The sequence below is a fragment of the Sus scrofa genome, chromosome 9 (genome assembly GCF_000003025.6).
Source record: "Sus scrofa isolate TJ Tabasco breed Duroc chromosome 9, Sscrofa11.1, whole genome shotgun sequence".
Classification (NCBI taxonomy): domain Eukaryota; kingdom Metazoa; phylum Chordata; class Mammalia; order Artiodactyla; family Suidae; genus Sus; species Sus scrofa.
In genome coordinates this window covers 74,798,183-74,822,643 of record NC_010451.4, presented here as the reverse complement: position 1 = coordinate 74,822,643, position 24,461 = coordinate 74,798,183, and the positions used below count along the sequence as shown (strand labels likewise).

Sequence of the window (24,461 nt, the reverse complement as noted above, 5' to 3'; positions counted from 1 at the left end):
AAGTTCTGATACAAATACTGATCAGATAAATTATCAGTATCCTTACATAAAGTTTAAAAAGCATAAAAAATAAAAAATCCTGTTCAACTAAATTGAATCATAATTTTGACAAACTGTTTTATTAATAGCAATTGTGTTTTATGGAGTGTCAGCTTAAAATGTGATTTCTGCGTCTCAGGTATCTCCAAAACCTTGGTCATAAAGTATAGCTTTTAATAAACACAACTTGGCTATGTTAAAATGCTACAAAGTTACTGTAACTTTGCATAGTGTTAATGAAGGTGTTTATCCTTGCATTTTAAGAAGATGTAAAAATAATACACGTGGCTGCAGAAAATGATATTTGCTAGTCTCCTAAACTGCTTGTGTATGACAGGCAATTATTAATCAAGTTCCTATCTACCAGTGAGAGTTGTTACTAGAAGTTAGTCAAATAGACTAAAGTTAAATTTAAAATGAATAATTAATACTATGCCAGAAATAGTGAAAGAAAAAATAAAATTGTGTAGGTGAGGTAATTTGGATGAATTTCTGTTTTTCAAGAGAAAGAATAGTAGTTTAGTCTAAAAGTATCAGCCTATTTTAGAATATGAAAAAACATGATGAAGATCAAAACTTGAGTGTATATAGCAAATTGAGGAAGATTTAAAGAAGTGATTTTTATCTACTTTGGTTTATATTATCTGGAGCCAAAAAGATGCTGCATTTTGATGAAACACTTATTTTTGAAGGACTTATTTATAATATAATTTAGAAGAAAAGCGTGTAGTTCTTCTACTACTAGAGTTGCATAGAATGAATCAAATCCTTTTTTCTATGATAGCCCTTCATATATTTGAAAGCTGCTATTATGTTCCTCCATTAGGGTGAAGGATGAGAAGGACAGTGAAGGGAGAGACTGAAATCATGAGACAGTGAAGAAGCCATTTGCAATTTGTACAATGTTTGATATAATAACAGCACACAACTATGAATGAGAGCTTCTTTTACTTCACATTCTCATCAGCATTTCATGGTGACAGTATTTTGGATTTTGGCCATTCTAATAGATGCATAGTATCATCATTGCTTTAGTTAATTTTCAGTAACTCATAGATTGGAAGAAAATTTTTATATATCACATATCACTTACAGGGCCGGTATCTAGAATATTATAAAGAATAGTTACAAGCCAATAATAACAAGACAAACAAACCAATTTAAAAATAAGTCAGAGAAAGACAAATTTCATATGATCTCATTTAAATGTGGAATCTGAAAAACAAACAAAACAAAACCAAAAAAAAACCCATCAGCTCATAGATACAAAGAACAGACTGGTGATTGCCAGAGAGAAGGGCATGGGGGATGGGCAGAATGGGTGAACAGGGTCAAACTGCCAGCTATAAAATCAGTAAGTCATGGAGATGTAATGTAGAGCATGGTGACTAGAGTTAATAATATTGTATTACATATTTGAAAATTGCCAAGAGAGTAGATCTTGCAAGTCCTCAGCAGAAGAAAACTTTTTTTTTATTTTAATTTTTTACTACATCTGGTGAAGGATATTAACTAGACAGCATGGTGATCATTTCACAATGTATACAAGTACTGAATAATTATGTGGTACACCTGAAACTAATATGTTATATGTCGATTATTTTTAAAAAAAAGCTAAGAATCTGAAATGCTATTTTTCCAAAGAAGATACACAAAAGGGAAATAAACATATGAAAAAAGTGCTCAACTACATTAGTCACCAGGGGAATATATATCAAAACTAAAATAACATAATTCCTCACACCTACTATGATGGTTATAATCAAAAGGTAGATAATAACTTCAAATGGAGTCTAATCTAAGAGTATTGAATCACTATATTGTACACCCGAAACTAATATAATATTGTAAATCAGCTATACTCAATTTTTTAAAAAGGCGTATAATAACAAGTTTTCATGAGATGTGGAGCAACTGTAACCCACATATGCATGTGGCAATATAAAATGGTGCAGCTGCTTTGGAAAATATTCAACAGTTACTCAGTTCTCCAAAGGTTAAACATAGAGTAACATCTGACTTAGAAATTCCATTCCTGGGAGTTCCCGTCGTGGCGCAGTGGTTAACGAATCAACTAGGAACCATGAGGTTGCGGGTTCGGTCCCTGCCCTTGCTCAGTGGGTTAACGATCCGGCGTTGCCGTGAGCTGTGGTGTAGGTTACAGATGCGGCTCGGATCCCGAGTTGCTGTGGCTCTGGCGTAGGCCGGAGGCTACAGCTCCGATTCAACCCCTAGCCTGGGAACCTCCATATGCCGTGGGAGCGGCCCAAGAAATAGCAAAAAAGACAAAAAAAAAAAAAAAAAAAAGAAAGAAAAAGAAAAGAAATTCCATTCCTAAATGTATACCTATAAGAAATGAAAACACTATCCACACAAAATTTGTACATATATGTTCAAAGCAATTATTTGGTCATAATAGCCAAAAAGTAAAAACAATCCAAATATCCATCAACTGGTGCCAGAATAAACAAAATGTGGCATAGTCATTCAATGTAATATTACTTGGAAATAAAATGAAATGAAAAGTGATAGGTGCTACAACATGGATGAACCCTGGAAATATTATACTAGTGAAAATAGTCACAAAAGATCACATGTTGTATGATTCCAATTATATGAAAGGTTCAGAAGAAACAAATCTCTACAGACAGAAAGTAGATTAGTACCTAAAGTGGAGGGAGGAGGGGAGAAGTACACTTTTCAAATTTGCATAAAAATACAATATGAGCTAGTAGTGGGCATACCATGCTGGTTGGGACAGTCTAGGGTACTAGTTCCCAAACTGCCTAAATGTAATGAATAAAGGAACAATTTTGAAAATTAAAAATCATTCAAGTTGCACTTCCTCCAAAATTCTCATTCAGAAGATATGGAGTAAAGTGCAGGATAGACATGTGAGTTGTTGCCCAATTTTATCTATTATGAATAAAATTGCCATTCATACATACAAGTCTTCATGTAGGCATACTTTTTCATTTCTCTTAGAAAATACCAATGAGTAGAATTTCTAGCTTGAAAGGTTAAGTATATGTTTAACAGAACTGCCACACTGTTTTCCTAAGTGGCTGCAAAATTTTGGAGTTCCCTTGCATTGCAGCGATTTAAGGATCTGGCATTGTTATTGCAGCAGCCCAGGTCACTGCTGTGGCACAAGTTTGATTCCAGGCCTAGAAACACTGACATTCCATGAGCATGGCCAAAAAAAATTTTATATTCCCATAAAACCATGTATGACTGTTCCATTTTTTCCACATCCTTGCTAACATTTTATATTGTCAGCATTCTTATCTTTAGCCATTCTAGCAGGTGTGGTAGCTTGCTACGGTTTTAATTTATATTCTCTAATGACTAATGATAATTGAACATAGTTTTGTATGCTACTGGCCATTCATATATTTTCCTCTTTGAAATGGCTGTTCAAATATTTTAGCTGTATTTTTAAAACTGGGTTGTGGTTCTTTTTGTTACTGAGTTTTAAGTGTTCTTCACATTCTTGACAGAAGTCCTCACATGAATATTTAACCAATGCCTTCTTCTTGTCTATAGCTTCCCTCATCATTTCATAGGTGCATAGCTCAAAAAACAAGTTTTAATTTTAACAAAGCTCAGTTTATTAATTTTTTCTTTGATAGTCCATGCTTTGAGTCTGTTCTTAAAAATCTTCACTTAATAGTAAGATACAAAAATGTTCACCGGTGTATTCTTAGAGATTTCATGGTGTGAACTCATGTATAGATCTACAACTATTTTGAGTGAATTTGTATATGGTGTGTTGTAAAGTCTGTGGTTCAATTTTTTGTTTTTCCATATGGATGTCTAATTCTCTTGGTATTATTTGTTGAAAAGACTGTACATTTTACCACTGAATTTTCATGGCACTTTTATTGAAAATCAACTAACTATATCTGTCTCAATCTACTCCTTACTTTCTATTCTACTTTACTGATCTATATTTCTAATTTTTTATACCAATGTCACATGGCCTTGGTTACAGCTGTTTTGTATTTAAGTCTTGAAAAAATTAGGCAAGATTAGTCTTCTAATTTTATTCTTTTTCAGAATTTTTATTCTAGGCCCTTTGCATTTCCTATGCATTTTGGAACCAACTGATCAATTTCTATCAGGAAAAAAAAAAGAAGAGGAACAAAGAGAAGGAGGAGGGGGGAGGAGGAAGGGCAGGGGAGGGGGAGAAGGAGGAGGGGGAGAAGGAGAGGGAGGAGGAGAGGGAGGAGGATGCAAGAGGAAGGAGGAGAAGAAGAAGCCTCTTGGAATTTTGATTGGATTTTTTTTGAAACTATAGATCAATATAAGGATATCTGACATCTTAACAATTTTGAGCCTTCTATTTCATCAATATTGTGTCTTCATTTATTTATCTAACCAAATATCAAATTATCAGTCCCTAATATCATCTCAATATTTTTCATTTTTATCCAACAACATCCTCACATAACTAAGAGCTCTATGACAAGCCATACCCTGAAAAGACTGTTCACATCTCTGCCTTCTTTTACAAAAAAATCTTTACACACACACAAAAAAATCCCATAAGTCTCTTTTCCACCTTCTCAAAAATCCTCTCTTGGAAATCCAGCTCTTTTCTTTGAGGAGTTATCCACTTATCCAAGCCTAGTAATTTTTCAAATTCTTGAACCTTTCCTATATCATACATTTTATACTTCCACCTACTGTTACCAGATATTGTTTGACATTCCTTTTTAAATTTTTTTTGGATTTTTAAAACAGAATAGTGATTTACAATACTGTTGTAGTTTCAAGTGTACAGTAAAGTGATTCAGGTATACATGTAGATAGGTAGATGATAGAGAGATAGGTAGATATAGAACAATGAACTCAAGGATATGCACTCAGTACACAAAACATGATGACAAACAAACACACATGCATGTGCTACAGTCTATTACATTCAAGAGTACAGAGGCCAGTAGTTCAGATGGGCTCAACTAATGCCACTTAAATGATTTCGGTGAAGAACTGAACACTAAGCTTAGCCTTGAAGTAGAAGGTAATCAAATGCTGAGAAAAATATAATTCTGGATAGGGTGACAAGGATGAAAGGAAATGTGGTAGTAAGAAAAGAATCTAAACCTTGGAATTGCTCAGATCTAAATTTCAATTCCAAAGCTTTCACTTCCTGATAATCTACTAAAAATCTCCATTGCTATTTCCTCATCTATATGTTGTTTTAGGAATCCTGTTAAATTTGTGTAGTGTAGAGAAACACACAAAAAAATTACTGAACGATAGAAAAAGAAAAGAAGTAGAAAGTAGATAGCAGACTGTGAGTCAAAGTTTCTGCAAAGGAGCCCTGGAAAGAAAGAAAGAAATCTGAGGTAAAGTAAACCCAGACCTAGTTTCTCATCCTGCAAGCATGGTGAATGTTAAGAATAAGGAAGACAAATGGCTTGAGCTACATCATCCCAGACTTGATAGTAAACAACACAATTTACAAAACTGGAAAAGCAATGAGTACTTGGGAAAAAAAGATGATGGATTGGGGGTTGAGGGAGGGATGCCATTTAAAATGCATTCCACATGTAAAAGAATCTAATTGGAACACTCCCTAACACCATACACAAAAATAAACTAAAAATAGATTAAAGACCTAGATATAAGACCAGACACTATACAATTCTTAGAGGGAAACACAGGCTAAACACTCTCTGACATAAATGACAGCAACATCTTCTCAGATCCACCTCTTAGAGTAATGACAATAAAAACAAAAATAAACAAATGAGACCTACTTAAACTTAAAAGTTTCTGCACAGCAAGGAAACCCTAAACAAAACAAAAAGACAACCCACAGAATGGGAGAAAAGCTTTGCAAATGAAGCAGCTGACAAGGGATTAATCTCCAAAATTTATAAACACCTTCTGCAGCTCAATACCAGAAAACAAACACCTTATCAAAAAATGGGCCGAAGATCTAAACAGACAATTCTCCAAAGAAGACATACAGATGGCCAAAAAACACACGAAAAGATGTTCAACATCAATCATTATTAGAGAAATGCAAATCAAAACCACTATGAGGTACTACCTTACACCAGCCAGAATGGCCATCATCAAAAAGTCTACAAACAATAAATGCTGGAGAGGGTGTGCAGAAAAAGGAACCCTATTGCACTGTTGGTGGAACTGTACAATGCATTTTGATTGTTTTAATTTTAGCAAAAGTTTATTTAGATGTTTTTTTATCATTTACCTCAGATCACAGTTTTCTTAATCCCATTTTCTATAAAACTTTTTTTCTTCAACTATGAATTCCTGAAACAATGAATCCTTAGTTTAGATAGAGAAGGTCTACTATAACTACCATTATATGCTGGTTGCAAAGATAAGCAAAAATACATATGAGGATTAGCACAGTAATTGACATATCATGTAGCCTTAATGTATTGCAGTTTTAGTAATTATTGTTTTGACTCAGATGTGCCAGGAGATTGTGGAAGGAAACTAGTATAGACAATAATGTAATCTTTTGTGGTATATATACACAATGGAATACTACTCAGCCATAAAAAAGAATGACATAATGCCATTTGCAGCAACATGGATGGAAATAGAGAATCTCATACTGAGTAAAATGAGTCAGAAAGACAAAGACAAATACCATATGATATCTCTTATAACTGGAATATAATATCCAGCACAAATGAACATCTCCACAGAAAAGAAAATCATGGACTTGGAAAATAGACTTGTGGCTGCCTGATGGGAGAGGAAGGGAGTGGGAGGGATCGGGAACTTGGGCTTATCAGACACAACCTGGAATAGATTTACAAGGAGATCCTGCTGAGTAGCATTGAGAACTATGTCTAGATACTCATATTGCAACAGAACAAAGGGTGGGGGAAAAATGTAAACATGTAAGGATAACTTGATCCCCTTGCTGTACAGTGGGGAAAAAAAATAAATTATAAAATAATAATAATAATAATAATAATAATAATAATAATGTAATCTTTGTGATTAAAGCAGAGAATTGAATATGTTGTTAAGAAATAACATTGATATTCAATGCCAACAAGACCCTGGGTTATGACTGGTAAAAAATGGAGAGCAATCATATGCTGTTGTTTAGAAGGGTATCATAAAGTGGCAATTGTAGAAGAATAATCTTGGGATCAGGAAAAGGATGAACAGGAAAAGAATGGCTGAAAGAAACCCACAGAAATAAGGATTAAGAGGAAGACCAGGCCCAGAGAGTAAACACAAAAGAAGAATCTGAGAGACACTCCAGAGAAAGAAATACACAATATAATAAAATATTTTGTAGGTAAAATAAATGAAAGAATAAAAGATGATTAGAAAGTTTACATCTAAAGTGATGAAGCACAGAATAAACACAGAAAACACAGGTTGTTCAGATCAAAGGAAAGAAAGATAAAATAAGGAAAAGAATTAAATTTATTTTATGTTGAATATGAGACAGAAGTAAGATATAAAGGAAATAAATGAATAGGTTCTAGATGCACAAAGATTGGGATGTGTGTGAATTTGGGAGCAATTTATACAGAATCATTTTAAAAATCAGTTCATTGGCTGAATACAGAAATGAGTTCAAGAAGCTCAGCTTGGAAGTGAAGCATTCTTACAATATAGGATGAAAAAATAGGAGGATCTATACAGGAGAACCTGTAAAGTCTCTCTCCTGCTGGTTTGCTCTCTCTCTCTTTCTCTCTCTCGCTCTCTCTCTCTCTCTCTCTCTCTCTCTCACACACACACACACACACACACACACAGAAACACATCCCCCAAAAAAAGAACCTACAAGGAGAGGGACATGGATCTCATTAGAAATAAACGACTAAAATGACACTGAAAAGTTTAAGATTAGATCTAAGAAAAGGCTACTGGATATCTCAAAAAGTAGGCAAAAAATTTTCAAAGCAATACATTTCACAGAAAATTAAGGCTAGAAACTAAATACAGAATTTTACTGTGATAAGTTTAAAGGTGCACTTTAATTCTGCTTATTGTACTTGATCGTTTTTGTTACCAGAACAGAGGAGTAGAAGAGAAAGTTCCTTAAGAGTTAAGAAGTGAAGACAGTGGTATGGACCACTTATCTGTAGAGATTAGCACTAAAAGAACAGGTGATAACAGTTAAAAAAATTTAATGAAAACATTACACCAAAAATAATTTACAAAAAGTAGAAAGAAATACAAGTGTCCGAGAGTTGTGGTTGCCAAGGAGGAGGGGGACCATGGTGGACAGACCATGATGGAAAATATTTTTTTAAAATATATTTATATATATACATGACTGAGTCACATTGATATACAGCAGAAATTGGCACAACATTGTAACTCAACTATACTTTAATGAAAGTTTTAAAAAGAAATGCAAGTGTGCAGTAAACATTTTAAAAGATGAAAAACCAAGAAATTATCAAGTAATTCAGGATTTTATAACAGAATATTCGACCCTAAGGAAGGGGCAATAGACATTGCAAGGGGAAGTACAACTTGAAAAACCTTTTTGAAGGGTGGTTTAGCGATGTTTAAAGTGCATTTAAAATATACTGCACTTTAACAGTAATTCCACTCCAAGGAAGTACTTTCAAAGAAATAATCAGATATATTAACAATGATTTTTACATAAAAATGCTAACCTGATTAATATCTTGAAACAACATATTAGTATAATAATATCTAAATGGTTCACATATATAATACTATAGCATAACATAGCCTTAAGGTCTGCTGTGGAAAAGTATTTAGCAATGTGATGTAACATATTATTTAAGTATAGGTTCTGGAATCAGATATCCTAAGTTCACATCCAGGCTCTGCCACTCACCTGCTGTGACTATGTAAGAGGAACCACAGCTTTCTTATACATAAAGCAGAAATAACAATAATTTTATGTATTTAATCAGGGCTGTTAACAGGATTAAATAAGATACAAAATATAAAGAACCTAGCATACTGCCTGACATACAGTAAGCACTCAACAAATATTATCTTGATGAATAAAAAATAAAAACCCATAAATCTATATATTCAATTGATCTCAATTTCATTAAATAAGTAAACAAAGGCATAAGCACAGAAATACTCTAAAAGGAAATTCATAGCAGGATTTAAGAGTGATCAACTCTAGATGGTGGGATTACATGAGATTTTTATTTTCTTCTTTACATTTTTCTACATTTTTCAAATTTTCAACAAAGAACATGTATTACACTTCTAACTTTAAGATGTTCTCAAAATTCAGTACATGCTGATTTGACAAGTGAATATGGCATTTTACAGTGCCTGTGGAAATTGTCTAAAAAGTTTTCCTCTAGACTGAAGCATTATAGTCACTTGTTCTTTATTAAGTATGCATATGTGAATAAATAAAATAACTAGACTAAAGGTTCTGGACGCAAAGATCTACAATCTGTAACACAACGCCAAAAAGATATTTCCTCAAAAGTGTAAGAGACAGGGGGAATTCATACAAATGGTTTTGAGCTCCTGTTTTTCAACAGATATTTTTTTACAGTGCTTATCATAAACAATTAAATATAGTAGAAAATAAAACAATCTGTATATTACAGCACTTCCTAATTTTTTTAATTCATCTGTGTAAACATCCTTATGTTCATGTATACCCATGAGCCCAACATTAGAAAAAAAAAATTTGGAAAAGTCCTAAAGAAAAAAAAACAAAAAAACAAAAAAACCCTGTCAACCTAGAATTCTATACACAGAGAAAATATATTTTAAAAAAAACAAAGGTAAAACAAAGACCTATTAATACATACAAAGCTGGAGTTCCCATCGTGACTCAGTGGTTAATCCAACTAGGAACCATGAGGTTGTGGGTTCAATCCCTGGCCTTGCTTAGTGGGTTAAAGAATGCGGCATTGCCATAAGCTGTGGTGCAGGTTGCAGACGCGGCTTGGATCCCACGTTGCTGTGCCTCTCTACAGCTCTGATTCAATCCCTAGCCTGGGAACCTCCATATGCCATGGGAGTGGCCCTAGAAATGGCAAAAAGACCAAAAAAAAAAAACACAGACATACACACACAAAGCTGAAAGAATTCATCACCAACAGATCTGGTGATAAAATGAGGAACGATGCCCTTCAGAGAGAAGAAAAGTGATGCCAAGTGGATATATAGATCTCCACGAAGGAATTAAGAACATTGGAAATGGTCACTGAGAAAACAGAAGAAAGTCAAGCCATAAAGCATTCCATGCAACAGGAAGAGTGACAACAGGTATTTGGCTGGATTTGCTTTCTGCATTCAGAGACCAGTGTAAGAAAGAGGCATCTCACAGTTAAAATGCAGATTTCTGACCCTATATAATTCTTCCTGCCTGTCTCAATACAGAGAGCATTAAGGGATGAAGAGGGCTCAATATTTTATTTGATTATTTGATTATTATTTTCATTAAAAGGGTATTAATTTAAAAAACCTTTTCATTTCAAAAGGACACATATATTAAAGAAAGATTTGAAAATCTGATACATAGTTAAACAAGGAAATAAAAGCTGCCCTTAATTTAGAAAAGATGGAGGGAGGGGGAAAAGTTCTAGGGAGTTTGTGGGCATTTTAATTTACTTTTTTAAAGGTAAGTTGTGTGAGGTTAATGTGGAGACAAACTCAAGAAACTAAAAATGAACAGAAGGAGAGGTGAAAACAACTGGACAGGGATGATAGGAATAAATAATACTAGTTACAAAAAGGGCAATTGTTCAGGGTTATGGCCACCATGGATTGGCCCTACATACTATAAAGTCATGAAACAGCAAGGTATTTACTACATAAATGGTTATTATGGCAGGGAACATTTGGGGGCATCTGTTACCCACTTTGCTTGCATCTCTTATCTTGAGAGAGGGTAAATGTTCGATGCAACCTCACATAGTAACTGATAATCTCTCTCAAATCTTAGCTCATAAATAGAAACACAGAAAAGACACGGGATGAGTCCTGGTGATAAAAATTAAGTGGACAGCTTTCTGCATCAGACCATTCCAAAGTAGAAAGAATGCAGATAATAAAAGACTATCCAAAAATTTTCCAGAATAGCGGAGGAAACAGCGTGTTTTTCCCTAGAAACACTATCTACTGGAATGGAATTTACCAGGAAGGTACTTGGCTAGTTTGTAAAAGGGATCTAGTCCTGGCCATTTCCTCAATTGTTTCCACGTGCTCATAAACACAACTGAGCAATAGGACTGACTGTTCACCAGCCTCAGTCTAGTTATTTATTGACATTATGTATCTAGGAAGGGGAAACAAAAACAAAAATACTACTTCACAGGGCTTCTGTCAGCAAAGCAACCAAGGAAGAATGAGAGAGAGACCAGCTGGAGCAATATTAATGAACTCTGGACAACAGTCTTCCCCAAAATGCTAGATAGCGAAGTTTTAAATGTATAAGAAAATACATGTCATAGCAATAATATCCCGAATCTCTAAGAGCTGAACAAGCAAAATGTTTGATAAGAAGAGTGACACAAGATTTTGTGTGCAGTGAGGAAACCACAGACTAAGGAATTAGAACAGAGTTTCCATTCAGACAGGCCCCAGGTTGGAGAGTACCTCGGGGGATAGACAGGTCCTGCAGGGGGCAGAGTTTGCTGCAAGGTAAGCAAAAGAATAGAACTTCATCTGTTTTATATGTTGGTGTTACCAAAAGACTGTCAAAAATAACTAATTTTTTTTTGTTTTTTGCCTCACTAGCAGCATATGAAAGTTCCTGGGCCAGGGAGTGAACCCGTACCACAGCAAGGACCTGAGCCAAAGCAGTGACTTAACCTGCTGAGCCATCAGGGAACTCCAAAAATAACTAAAATATTTTAAACCAAAACTTGGATGGGGATAAAATATACTGCATCGTAACCTCACATTTGATATCTTTTCCAAAAAATTGAAAAATGAAAAGGACAATGTCCCAAAATGATAATATGCAAAAGCTTGAGAAACAAACATAGGAGCCAGCAACAAAGCAGATTTTAAATGCATTTTTAATTTGCTTATTTAGCCCAGCATTATTACTATCTTTTGTCAGTTATCACCCATATGATTTATTCTACTATCAGCATTTTCAATTGTGTTATTATAAAATACATTTGCTTTATAGATTCATTAAGGGGACTGGAGAAATAATTAGTGTGGTAAAAGGTCCTTTCATAAAATTATGGCAGCAAAAACTAATGGTTAATATATTTAATATTATTTTAATAAAAATTTAGGACTAAAACAGAAAAAGCAAATGGCTATCATGCCCCTCAGCTAAATTACAAGCTATTCTGTGAGAGGCAAAGTAGCATGCACAAAAACAAAAAAAAGAGAGAGAGAGAGAAGAGAAGAAAGCAACAGAAAAATAAAAATGTTAAGCACCAGAACTGTATGTCTTAGAAGTGAGGAAAGTGTATTTGCTAATTCAACAAATATTTACTGAGCACCCCCCCTACACTTCAGGTGTCATGTGAAAAGGTAGAGACAAATATGAAAAGAAAATTTAAAAGGTAAGAAATCATACCAAAGGAAGATTCAAAACTTTTAACAATGCTAGATGACCCAGGAGATAAACAGCTATGGCAAAGTGTTAAAAGTACTTAAAATGTTTGTGAGTTTGTGTGTGTGATGAGTTTGTGAGTCATTTGGAAAGGCTAAAATCAATCACAACAAAAAAGGCATCCTGTGTTGGGGGCAGGAAGGGCAGGGGAGGGAGAAACAAATTTTCTCTATACATCTGTTTATTTGACATACCTTAAAGGAAGCTTGACCAAATCTGAGATTAAAGTGAAATCGTTTTAAGAAGGAAAGAGTTATTAAGAAAGTCAAAGCAGGAGTTCCCATCATGGCTCAGTGGTTAACGAACCCAACTAGCATCCATGAGGATGCGGGTTTGATCCCTGGCCTTGCTCAGTGGGTTAAGGATCCAGTGTTGCTGTGAAGCTGTGGTGTAGGTCGCAGACACGGTGCCTCAGATCCTGAGTTGCTGTGGCTGTGGTGTAGGCTGGTGGCTACAGCTTGGGTTTGATCCTTACCCTGGGAACCTCCATATGCCACTGGTGAGTCCCTAAAAAAGATAAAAAGGAAAAAAAAAAAAAGAAACTCAAAGCAAGCTAGAAGGGTATAATACAGACTCATCCTTTTAAAGATAAAAGGAACATCTAGCCCAGAACTTTAATTCTGCCCACAGCTGAGCTCTGAAGAGTAACTTTCCCAAGGCCACATGGTGTTAACTTTATTACTTTCAGTTGTAGTTTAAAATATATAAAGTATAACATATTTGCTATAGAAAAATCAAATATGCCATCTTAGCTGAAATTTTCAAAAAACACAGATTAGAGTCATTCAACTTTGGTGTGTATTAACTCTATGTTTTTGAGAGAAAGACAGACAGATGGACAGATAGATGAGAGCAGGTTAGGAGGAGGGATGAAAAAAATAGAAAACATATCCATAAAAGAATCGTATTACATTAATTCTACTGTTTTGTAAATCCTTAGTACAATATCTTTCTATGTCACTTAAAAATTTTATGTCACTTAATTTTATGTCACTTAAAAATTATAATTGACTGGAGGCAGCAAGCAACTGCTCATTCTGTAATTCTTACACTGATAACATTTTATTTTTTTATGTTTTTTGTCTTTTTGCCTTTTCTTGAGCCGCTCCTGTGGCATATGGAGGTTCCCAGGCTAGGGGTCTAATGGGAGCTGTAGCCACTGGCCTACACCAGAGCCACAGCAATGTGAGATCTGAGCCACGTCTGTAACCCACACCACAGCTCACGGCAACACCAGATCCTTAACCCACTGAGCAAGGCCAGGGATCAAACCCGCAACCTCACGGCTCCTAGTTGGATTCATTAACCACTGCACCATGACGGGAACTCCCTAAGAACATTTTAAATAGTAAACATTTTAATACTGTGCAAATGAGGACACCAGTAATGCTGGTAATAATAGAAGAATAATTTAAAAGATGCAAATACTGCCATAATCTAATAATGTAAGCACTTCTTTTCAAATATATATAAATTATACGTATGTGTATAGATACACACACTCAATTTTCATAAATAATGAAAGGTATGGAATGAAAGATCTCAAAAGTCCCTCTGACCATCAAAATCAAATAATTCTGTACATATTTCATACATCTTTCTATAGTTGTTCATAAGACTTCCCATAATTACTTTTTTTAATAAATTTCAAGCTTATTCCTACTTCAATCAATGACAGTTTCAAACACAAACAGCACTGTGGAAGATTTAATTTTCATAAACTTATCTAATGTTTACAACAATCCTGCAATGGAGATAATATGAAAATTTAGTAATTTGTTCAATATCCCACAGCTGATAAGTAGAGGGAATGGAATTAAGAATCCTGGCCACATGATTCCAAAGATTCTGCTCATTTCATTCCATCAAGTTGTCTGTCTCAATATATTCACTGAGGCATTTATTAAGCATCTATTATAACAAGAGTAGGATTACTGTACTACGTAAACGTTCATTTTAAAGGATTGAGGAAATTCACACGGACTGATAAAGCAAAGTTCACTTTAAATACTAAAACCACAGAGGAGAACAAATCAGTAAATAGGTCAACAGAAAAAAATCCTAATTTTAAAAATAGTGATGGAAAAACAAATAGGTCTGAGTTTAGAACAATGGGAATTGACTAAGTGATGAATGCAGAATGTTCTACTTTAAAAAAAAATCAATTTGTATTTTGGTTTGGCTTTGTGGCCCATTTATGTAAGAGAAGTAGTTCATAATAATTTAACATTGTTTGATTACTAACAGTAAGAATTATTTCCTATCACTTTAGAATAACAAATTTTTCATGAAACTTAAAAAGAAAAGATGTATATTTTAGAAATTTTATCTCAGTTGGAAGATATTTACTACAACCATTATGTAATCCATTGAAGGGGCAAAAGGTTATTTTCAACTAATTTGAAAAGGAGGAAGACAATAAATTACTTTCAAACACAAAATATTGATAGCTCACTTTCTTTAAGTGTGATACACATTCAGTCACCTGAACAGTCACTCAAAAGAATAATTTCAGACCCTTCTTTTCTTTTCAAGTGTTATGGGAATACAAATAAGGCTATTGGCTAAGATGAGGTCCCAAACCTTATAGGAAGAGATGATGCTGAAGTGTGGCTTTCTATTTAAATAAATCGATTTAGTTCCCCTTGGGAAACATCTGTGTATATCAATATGTTTTTAGAATTACAAAAGAAATAATGCTACTACTAGTCTCTTTGGAAATTCATAAATGATTTTCAACATGCTTTATTATTTTGGATAAGATGGTTAAGTGACATATACCAAAACTTTGAAAAAAATCAAAGCCAGTTATTCAATGTCCTATAACAATAAGATGACATTTCTTTGAATTTGACACTCAGATTTGGGGGTCTACTTTAATTTCTATTGCCAATCCTCTACTTCAGCTCCAACTTGATTCATCAGTAGTCTATGGTCAGAATTAATCAAAATCTTTAAAGATACTTGTAGCTTAGATGATGAAAGCCAAGACATAAAATAATGATCATCTGATGCTCTGGTGTGCATCCAAATTACTGAAGGTGGATGTTTAACCCTCTCCTGGATATTTTAATTCCACAAGTTTAGGCGGCACTCAAAAGAACCTGTGTATTTACACAGAACACATTTTTTGAAGGACATTATCTCCAGAATTACCATCCTTGCTGAATTAGAGTTCCTATTTTACCTTTTACCTATGTCATTTACAGAACTGCCAGAACTATTATTTGTTTTGATATTTCTGAAGTTAAAATATATGCTGATCGCATAGTACCTATTCTTAAATAATATACACCCATGCTTGTGCTATCTACTTTCCACTAGCTAGACAGATGGCTAGATACAAAGGCAAACAGATAGAGATAACAGCTCCATCCACTTACCTACCTATATACATTAAAGAAACGTATTCTGCCTACAAATAAAAAAATAATTTATGTGTTTTAACATTTTCCACATCTGAGACACACTCTGAAATTCCGTCCTAAAAAATCAAAAGAAAGCTATCTTTGAAATTCCCAGAAATGTTTCTTAGGAGATTTTAGTTATTAACAACAGTAGTTGGCTTACCTGCCATCACGCTGAGCAGCACCACCTTCTGTTACTGTCTTGACAAATATGCCCAGCTTTTCAAGACCAGCATCTGCTCCAACACCCATTCCAATAATACTTATACCAAGTCCATCCTCATCTATGAAAAAGGAAAAAAAAAAGCAACAAGCTAAGTTTTATACTTGTCCACAATTATCTGGTAAGATCTATTTGCTGCTTTTAATTTTGTTCTTTGTGAACGTTATTGATATGCTTGCCTTGATAGAATTTTTATTTTAGGCTGGGGAGCAAAGACGTCAAATAGGACCCCTCAAAAGGCTCATTATTTTAGTCTCACTTTATTGTAGCTGGCTATTCATTGTGATCCCCAGAAAAGGTAATGATTTGGTTACTAAGCAATCAATCTGTTTTAAAACATAGCCTGTCTAAATAATATAATATTTTAAGCACAGAGCATTACATACTCAAACATATATATATATATATATAAATGTGATCATCATATATCTGGAATTTCCCCTTTATTTACGTGGTCTTCTTTTTCTTTTATATTTGGTCCTTATCTCCATAAGATGGTATATGTCTTTCAGTACTTTCCTCTTTCCTACTATACAAGCATATAAACATATACATAAATATAACATAGAGATATGCCTTCATTTTCCTTATTTCCTTTACACAAATAAGATCGTATTATACCCATTTTTCTCTGAACTTACTTTTCTAATCCAATGAATACCTCATGGATATCAACTTTGTATGCATTATATGTTATAGTGTGATGTTGTTTTCTATTTCTCTACTAACAGACATTCATTTTTGTTTCATTTTATTGGCCCTTTAAACAATACTGAAAAACATGTTTGTTAATTCACTTTGTTAATTATGTGTTTATCCATATTTTCAATTCTCCTTTCTGTGAACAAACATATTTTTAACATCAATGAAATAAAAGATACAATATTTTGTATTCCAAATTTTTGGGTTAACACTCAAAGTTATTTTCTAACAGCCTCAAACTCTTTATAGTAGTGGTGTAAATATTAAAAAGTAAATATTAGCTAATCAACAGTGGTGGACTGGTAAAGGAAAACTGGTTCATGTGCTCAATTGAATGACTGATACTTTAAAGACTTTTTAAAAATAACCTTCAATTTACTAAGTATTCTTAACTGGTACTTTCTAGAATAGAGTTCATCTATAAGTAATTGATTATTATTTATTACTAGCTCCTGCTTTAAGCACTTCTAAGTACAGCTCATAACCCTTCATCTTTGTCTACACATGCTTAAAAATTTTGTCATTTGGCTTAAGTGTGATGTGTTTGTTCAGTTGTGTGCAAAGGAAAGCTTAAAAGAGTGTTCTCCCTGGAGGAAATGTGTGATGTGATCCACAAACGAAGGCACATCTACATTGATTTCAGGCATAGGTCTCTCTCCAGTGTAAGAACTGTTGACCAAATGAGTAACCACAGTGATTTTTCTTCATTCCTTACATTAAGTATATCTGCACACATCATTTCCCATATTTATGTCATTTTAATTGTTTTTCTGGTAGAAATATTCATGTTCATCGGGAGGCTTTCTTTTGCTAAAAATGTACCTACATTCATTACAGTTTTAGGGTTTCTCCCCAGAATGAGTTTTCTTAAGTACATGCAGGTTAGATGCATGCTAAAGCCTCTTCCTCACTGGTTACAATATATAGAGTTTCTTCTCTCCCACATGAACTATACATAAATTGTGTATATGGAGTTCTCGTCATGGCACAGCGGAAACAAATCCGACTAGGAAATTATGAGGTTGTGGATTCAATCCCTGGCCTTGCTCGGTGGATTAAGGATCTGGCGTTGCTGTGAGCTGTAGTGTAGGTCACAGACGCGGCTCAGATCTGGCGTTGCTGTGGCTCTGGCATAGGCTGGCAGAGACCCTGAGCCTGGGAACCTCCATATGCTGTGGGTGCGGCCCTCAAAAATAAAAGACAAAAAAAAAAAAAAAAAAAAGAAAAGAAAAAAGAAAACATCAGGCCTTACTTCCTTACTCCAGGTCATCAACCCAGCCAACTAAAGTACAAGGGTTTCAGTGGGGAGGGGATGGGAGGAGTCTTTTAATTCACCATTTATACAGAATTCATGTAAACTATTTATGAAATTTAAAAATAAAACCCTCCACAAGAATTAAAACCTTATCCAATCCTTGGGAGGGGGAAGGCTATATTAGGGAAAATAAAGTAATTTCTGTATTATTAACATAGCAATATAATATTGTTGCCGCTATAGAGCTCATATACCTTTCTCTAATTCCACTGGGAAAAGTTCCAGCTTTTCTACACGCTTTTCAAGTTCATACTCAGCCGAAGCTGCCACGGGGTCAACTTCATCATTTCTCCTGTCATAGTCTTCATTGGAGTATGTACTGAAGACCTGTAATAAGACGTCAACAAAAAAGATGATAACCCAGAAAAAAAAAACAAAAAACAGCTTTCTTAAATTAAAAACAAATCTGCTAAGTATCCAAAACTCCATAAGTAAAAACTTTTATATGAAGAATTTCTTCTAAACAACTGTTTTATCATAAAATCAATTGAGATGTTAAGAAGAGAAAAACTGAATCAGATTATAATTATAATTTTTAAAATGTACCACTTTTAGGGAGTTCCCATTGTAGCTCAGCAGAAAGGAATCCAACTAGTATCAATGAGGATGCAGGTTCGATCCCTGGCCCTGCTCAGTGGGTTAAGGATTCAGCGTTGCCATGAGCTGTGATGTATGTTGAAGACGCAACTTGGATCTCATGTTGCTGTGCTGTGGTGTAGGCCAGCGGCTGTAGCTCCAATTCAATCCCTAGCCTGGGAACTTCCAAATGCTACAAGTATGGCCCTAAAATAAAAAATGTACCACTTGTGATAATTTGGGAGACAAGAGTAGCCACAGAATACATTATATGGATAGCAATATTTATCACTTTTTACAGAATCAGAGTATACCATACTCGCTAGAATAAAACTAATGTAAAGCATCTTGAAGCTACTGAAGCAAAGACCAACACTGAACCTATTTCATGCTATGACCCATCCAACCCCTGATTTGTGTGTTGGCAATCTAGAAATATATTTCAAACACAGAAGCACTGAAACTGACTTCTATTCTATACTGTACTAGGCTGGGTTAAGCTCTCATTTGTCGTCTCTCATTTTATTTGCATGTAGATATAAATTAAATTCTCATTGAACCTTTTTTATGGAACAACCATCAAAATATTGCTTAAGAGCTGCAGAGAGAATATTGCTCCTCCCTTATGAACTAAATCACTCAAAAACTACTAAATGTGGTCTTCAGATGTAGCCATAAGAAACATATTGTCCTTATATCTGTTGAAATATTTTTTATGTGAAAAGTAACTGGGAATAGGTATACAATTCTTCACTTAAAACACTGAAGAATATTTAAAAGAAATGTATAATTCATCAAGTCCAATTAATCTGCATAGTAAAAATTGACATTTTTGATCAAATTCAAAACAATTATGAAGTATCTAGACTGTGCCACTATTATGATGTATTTAGATTGTGCCTGATAAAACTTTGTCCTGTCCTCCAAAATTAAAATCTAAGATCTGTTACTTTTTAAAAATATATATAATTAAGCAATAATAAAAACAGAAAGCAAGACAGAAAGCCAGAGATGAAAGAAAGCAAGTCTTTTGCCTACAAAGCTGGCCCTACTAGTCCAGATGTGCTTTACATTCATATTATTGGAAAACTTGCAACACTTACATGCTATATATGGTAACTTATAAAACAGAAATACATATTGCCTATATAGAAACAGATGTAGTATGGTTCCTTATTCTACATATGTCTCAAAACCATGTAATTTGTAGGTTCTGTACCAGAATGAACAGCTCTTTTTACTCCAACTTTCAACATGTTTTCATAGCATTGTGCCATTCACTTGGTCTCTACCGCATTTCTCCACCACAGCACATTTTATTTCTGCATCAAAATGTGCATTTCTAAACTATAGGGTTTCTACCTTTTTAATTAATCTTTTCACAAAATATGTTTCCTATACCCCTACCATTGAACCCTCTAATTTTTTCTTAAATCATCAGGTTTATACTTTCTCTTAAATAGCCTTTGTATATTTTACCTCCCTTATATGTTCTGGTAATCACTCACATTTATTCATTCATCAAAATCTTACAGAGTACCAATCCTATGCCAGACATTGTACTAGACATTGAAGAAGGCACAGTTTCAAGTAGCTCACAGCTTAATAAGGACACAGAAATCAAAATAAACTACAATACAATGTGATAACTGATGTAACAAAGGAATATACCAAGTAATTTTTTTTATTGTCCTGAGAAAGTGAGGAATTTCATGGAGCAAAAAATATTTGAGTTGAATCTTAAAGAATAAACAAAGATTTGTATATTCAAACGTAGAAGAGGTAGAATGTATGATTCAAACATAAAACATTAGACAAAATATCTGTATCTTTATTTTTCAGAAAACATAAACAATTGAGTAGACAATAATGCAGCATGCCTAGGGAGCAAACTTTAACAACACACAAAGAAAAGTTAGTTGGGGAGTTCCCGTCGTGGCGCAGTGGTTAATGAATCCGACTAGGAACCATGAGGTCACGGGTTCGATCCCTGACCTTGCTCAGTGGGTTAAGGATCCGGCGTTGCCGTGAGCTGTGGTGTAGGTTGCAGACGTGGCTCGGATCCCGCATTGCTGTGGCTCTGGCGTAGGCCGGGGGCTGCGGCTCCGATTCGACCCCTAGCCTGGGAAACTCCATATGCCGCGGGAGCGGCCCAAAGAAATAGCAAAAAAGACCAAAAAAAAAAAAGAAAAAAGTTAGTTGGATCTGGAATGTACTGGAAACTACTGGCAAAGATAATTGGAAATTACTCCATTAATGATTGCCACTTGTCTGCTTCTGCTACTAGGTTCAAGTATATGATTGCAAAATAAGGATTTAAAAGATATTCATACTGGAACATAACTCAATTTTGCTACCAAACCATACATGAATTTAAAAATATGTGTGTATACACATACGTGTGTGTGTGTGCTCAAGTGCTATCAAAATGTTCTTTACCAGTCATGCTGGTTTATAAAGTTATTTGAGGATATCCTGAGATTAAATAAAGCAAGCAGAAAACTATATTACTATATATTGGAAAATAGTACTTCAAATAGTTTATTCATTTTCTTTATGATATCTAGGATCTGTGGCTTTTTAGGAAGGTGCTCCCTAGCCTAAACATTGTTCCACATTTTCTTTTAGCACTTTAGGAATTTATAATTTTTTGTTTTTAACCAATCTAAATTTTACTTTTCTTAATCATATTAAATAGGAGGAGTTCCTGTTGTGGTGCAGCAGAAACGAATCCGACTAGGAACCATGAGGTTGCGGGTTCGATCCCTGGCCTTGCTCAGTGGGTTAAGGATCTGGTGTTGCCTTGAGCTGTGGTGTAGGTTGTAGACTTGGCTCAGATCTGGCATTGCTGTGGCTGTGGTGTAGTCTGGCAGCTGTAGCTCCAATTAGACCTCTAGCCTGGGAACCTCCATATGCCATAGGTGCGGCCCTTGAAAAAAAAAAAAAAAAGGAATAGGAATATTTTTCGGATGGATATCTCATTCTTTCCCTACTATTTATTGAATAGACCACATAGACTAATTTGAATAGAAGGGTAGAGGAGTGAAACTATGATCAAGCTGAAGAGAAAAAAATATATTATTTCTTTTCTACAGGATGAAATGGTGATATGTTCATCTGATTACTAGATACCTCCTCACAGAGACAACAGCGGGTCCTTAACCTGCTATCGCAGTTCCCGAACTATTTGCAAAATGTCCAATGACAGAGAAAATGTCTTACTAAATTATGATATATACAAATATGTAATTTCATACAGTGATTAAAAAGCTCTATCTCTGTGGACTTGAAAGGCTGTGAAACACATATTTCTAAACATTGCAGATATATCTATATCTATACCCATATGTATATCTATACTTATCTATCTCTATATATACATACATAGGTATAAATATATTCTCAATTGCTATGATCCCAGTTTTAATCTAAACTAAAGACCTTCTAAATTCTCCAGCTATGTAGCCCTTGCCAAACTGTAAAACCACTCTCTGCTTCAGATTCATTATTTACAAAATGGCTTATAAGAATAATAATAATATCTACTGCTTAAAGTTACTGTGAGAATGAAAGGAGATAATCCACATAATCACACACAGTTCAATGTCAGGGCAGGGAAAGCTTTCCCAGGGTAATATGAGAGATAATAATATTCCCCAGATAACGACATATCTCATATTCTCATTTACAAATAAGTTTTGAATATTTCATCCACTACAATGCTTAATGCCCTTGGGAAAAAGGAACTACAAGACTAGTTGGTATCATAATGTAGACTGGCCTGCCAAAATCCCTACTTGTGTCCAGATCAATGCACCATAATCACACAGTGGCTAATCATCTGCCAAGCTTTGTTTTGCTTTGACCAGGAAAAACCTCAGAGATGAAAGAAAAATTGACCTAGGTAAAGACTTCCCCTTTCATTAAGATGGTCATGATTCTTTTAATATTCTTACAATTGTTCTACCATTTTATATATATTACTCACCATAACTTCTATATAAATATATATAAATAGTTAATTATTCAAATAATAATAAGAGGCCCATCAAGATTACACTGCAATGCAAAAAAACGCAAAAAACTATAAAGGCCAACAGCATTCTGGGTCCTGATATTCAATACAACTCAAAATATATACATATATAAATATATATTTAGTTCAATCACTTTCACATTGTTCCTGTGTTATTTCACTGAGAAAAGCAAACAAAAGGATGTTTAAATTTAAGACTTCTTGTTTCAGGGCCAACAAGCTATATTCTATTCCTCGATCAAAGGAAACAAAACAAGACCTCACCCTTTGCTTTGCAGCAGAAGCAGGCTTTTAGGGGTATCAAGTTTACAAATACTGTTAGCAAGGACATTTCTGACCCAGCAACCCAAGGCTACGAAAAATAAATAATGTTAAAATTAGCTTATTAGATTTCAACGCAGATGATTTCTTTTTCACATTTCTGGTAGTCTGAGCTCCAACACTTTTCCAAAACAACAGCAACATTTTTTCAACAACAAGAGAGAAAAAAATGTATTTCCTTTACTTCCTCATGACACATTTTCTTTAATCAATGAAGGTCAAAATGAATTCAGGATTTTCTGTAAATATTGCCTAGAAGGAATCTCCCACAAGGCTTTCACAAGGTCTCCATTCTGCCTGTCATCTGGGTTCTGCTTCATCTCCTGACACATCAAAGATGGAAAATATTCCAGGTTCTAGCAAGCTGTGTTTCAGATGATGGCTTGGCACAGCACGCTCCTGGAGATGAGCCAAGCATTCACATGCTTCCTCAAACAGGCCCCACTATCACAAGCTTCCTTGGCAGAACTCTAACTCACCTTCACATGGTTTCAGTGGCTCTGCTAAAGAAACTCTAAATTAAAACTAAAAGAGAGCATGGAAACAACAGTCTATATCTTAAAGTTTTAAAAACAAATTTGGCAATAAATCATCCTCAGAAAGGAGGATCCTGACAGCTTCAGAACAATGTAAAAAGCTTCAGTTTCCTCTTCTTCCCTCACTGATTTACGATAGCAAGAATAATACTTTCTTGTTTCCTTAACATATGCCAGGGAATATGTTAGGTTCTTGTTGCAAATGGACATAAGCCAAACTGGAGTTCACAATTATCAGGCATTTGGGGATAAGTCATAGTAGTCTCCAAGGATTCTCAATAGGTAAAAGCTTTCTCCTGCATGGAAAAACATTGATGAGCAGGAAGGTGAAAAAACAGACCCACAATTCTACCTGGCAAGTTCAGTGAAATCTCAGATCTCTGTCCTTTAGTTCCTGCATAGAGGAACTAAAGTAACCTGCATAGAGATATACTTAGAGTAACTGTGACACTATTCTACAGCAGGATATGTGTGATCTTCTAACTAGATCCCTCAACGGAATCCTACATTTCAGAAAACAGGACCAAATGGGTACTAGAGTTAAGATGCTACTCCAAAAGCTTAGCTTGCTTGATGTGAAGTCCATTACACAAAATATTTCTAAATAAATCCATATATTTTCAACATGACTCATTTTATCAATATTTTTAACATCTCTAACATTAGTAAGTCTTCCTATGTAGATTTAAAGTATGCATATCTGAGTGTAGAAATCTATTTTAGGGTCTTCAAATATTAATCCTAGTGTGAAGA

General features: G+C 34.5%; 1 protein-coding gene across 14 annotated transcripts in view; it reads right to left on the bottom strand.

The window, feature by feature from the left end:
- The window catches only part of PPP1R9A (protein phosphatase 1 regulatory subunit 9A), a 308,766-nt gene that overhangs the window by 121,407 nt on the left and 162,898 nt on the right, over positions 1-24,461 (bottom strand). For all 14 annotated transcript variants that reach the window (XM_021063370.1, XM_021063379.1, XM_021063374.1 and 11 more), the window contains exons 3-4: positions 18,434-18,566; positions 16,163-16,283 (exon numbers count right to left, since the gene is read on the bottom strand). In XM_021063370.1, the coding sequence (XP_020919029.1) occupies positions 16,163-16,283; positions 18,434-18,566 (254 nt within the window). The remainder of the gene's footprint in view (positions 1-16,162; positions 16,284-18,433; positions 18,567-24,461) is intronic.